The sequence below is a fragment of the Penaeus monodon genome, chromosome 23, assembly GCF_015228065.2.
Source record: "Penaeus monodon isolate SGIC_2016 chromosome 23, NSTDA_Pmon_1, whole genome shotgun sequence".
Classification (NCBI taxonomy): Eukaryota; Metazoa; Arthropoda; class Malacostraca; order Decapoda; family Penaeidae; genus Penaeus; species Penaeus monodon.
Window position 1 is genome coordinate 33,590,859 of NC_051408.1, and position 699 is coordinate 33,591,557.

Here is a 699-nt window from a genome sequence, read left to right on the forward strand (position 1 = left end):
GATCTTTGCACCGTGGAGATATGAACTCGAAACTTCGATAATCTGAAATGACACCATGCTCTTGGATAATGGCCAATGGTCAAAGAATGTGACGCTCTTTAATAATGGTAAATGAACAGCTGATGATGGTTATCTGACGTAAGCTAGTATTCGATGGAATCTGTCGAAGGTCCGGAGGGAACAAGTCATTTGGAATTTTTGGGTCTTGTTTTAGTTAGGGAGGGGGGATTAGTATCGTCCGTAAGGCCCCATCCTGACAAACAGGTGAGTGGATATTTCACGCTACCACCGGGTACACGTGTTTTTGTCCACACGAGTGACGAGCACACGGTAGACCGCGCTATGGTGAGGTAGTGACCGTAGTGGTTGTCTAGTGAATGTCGGAAAGCGGCCTATACTCATGCCCGCCAACCACCGGTGTTCAGACCAACGTTTAGAGGGTGTGGCGGGCACTAGTAAAGGCCGAAGCCCGACGTTTGCTGGACAACCACTATGGTCACTGCCTCACCACAGCTCGGTCTGCAATATGACCATCACCCATGTGGACAAGCTACATAGGTGTGCCCGGTGGCAGCCGAGATGACAAGCGGGCAAACTACTCGGTAAACAAGTAGTTTCCCACTTGGTTTCTTGACTGTGACGTCACCTTTACAGATGCCCGCCATTGTGCCCGTTGATGATGCCCGCTCGTGCAGACGG

The 699-nt window shown here is 50.5% G+C and overlaps 1 protein-coding gene across 1 annotated transcript in view; it reads left to right on the plus strand.

Annotated features, from left to right (window-relative positions):
- LOC119588212 overlaps positions 1–699 on the plus strand; it is a gene marked incomplete in the record, with an annotated part of 16,649 nt that overhangs the window by 6,535 nt on the left and 9,415 nt on the right. Inside the window, 1 exon segment of the mRNA XM_037936913.1 lies at positions 355–558. Within this exon segment, the coding sequence (XP_037792841.1) occupies positions 355–558 (204 nt within the window).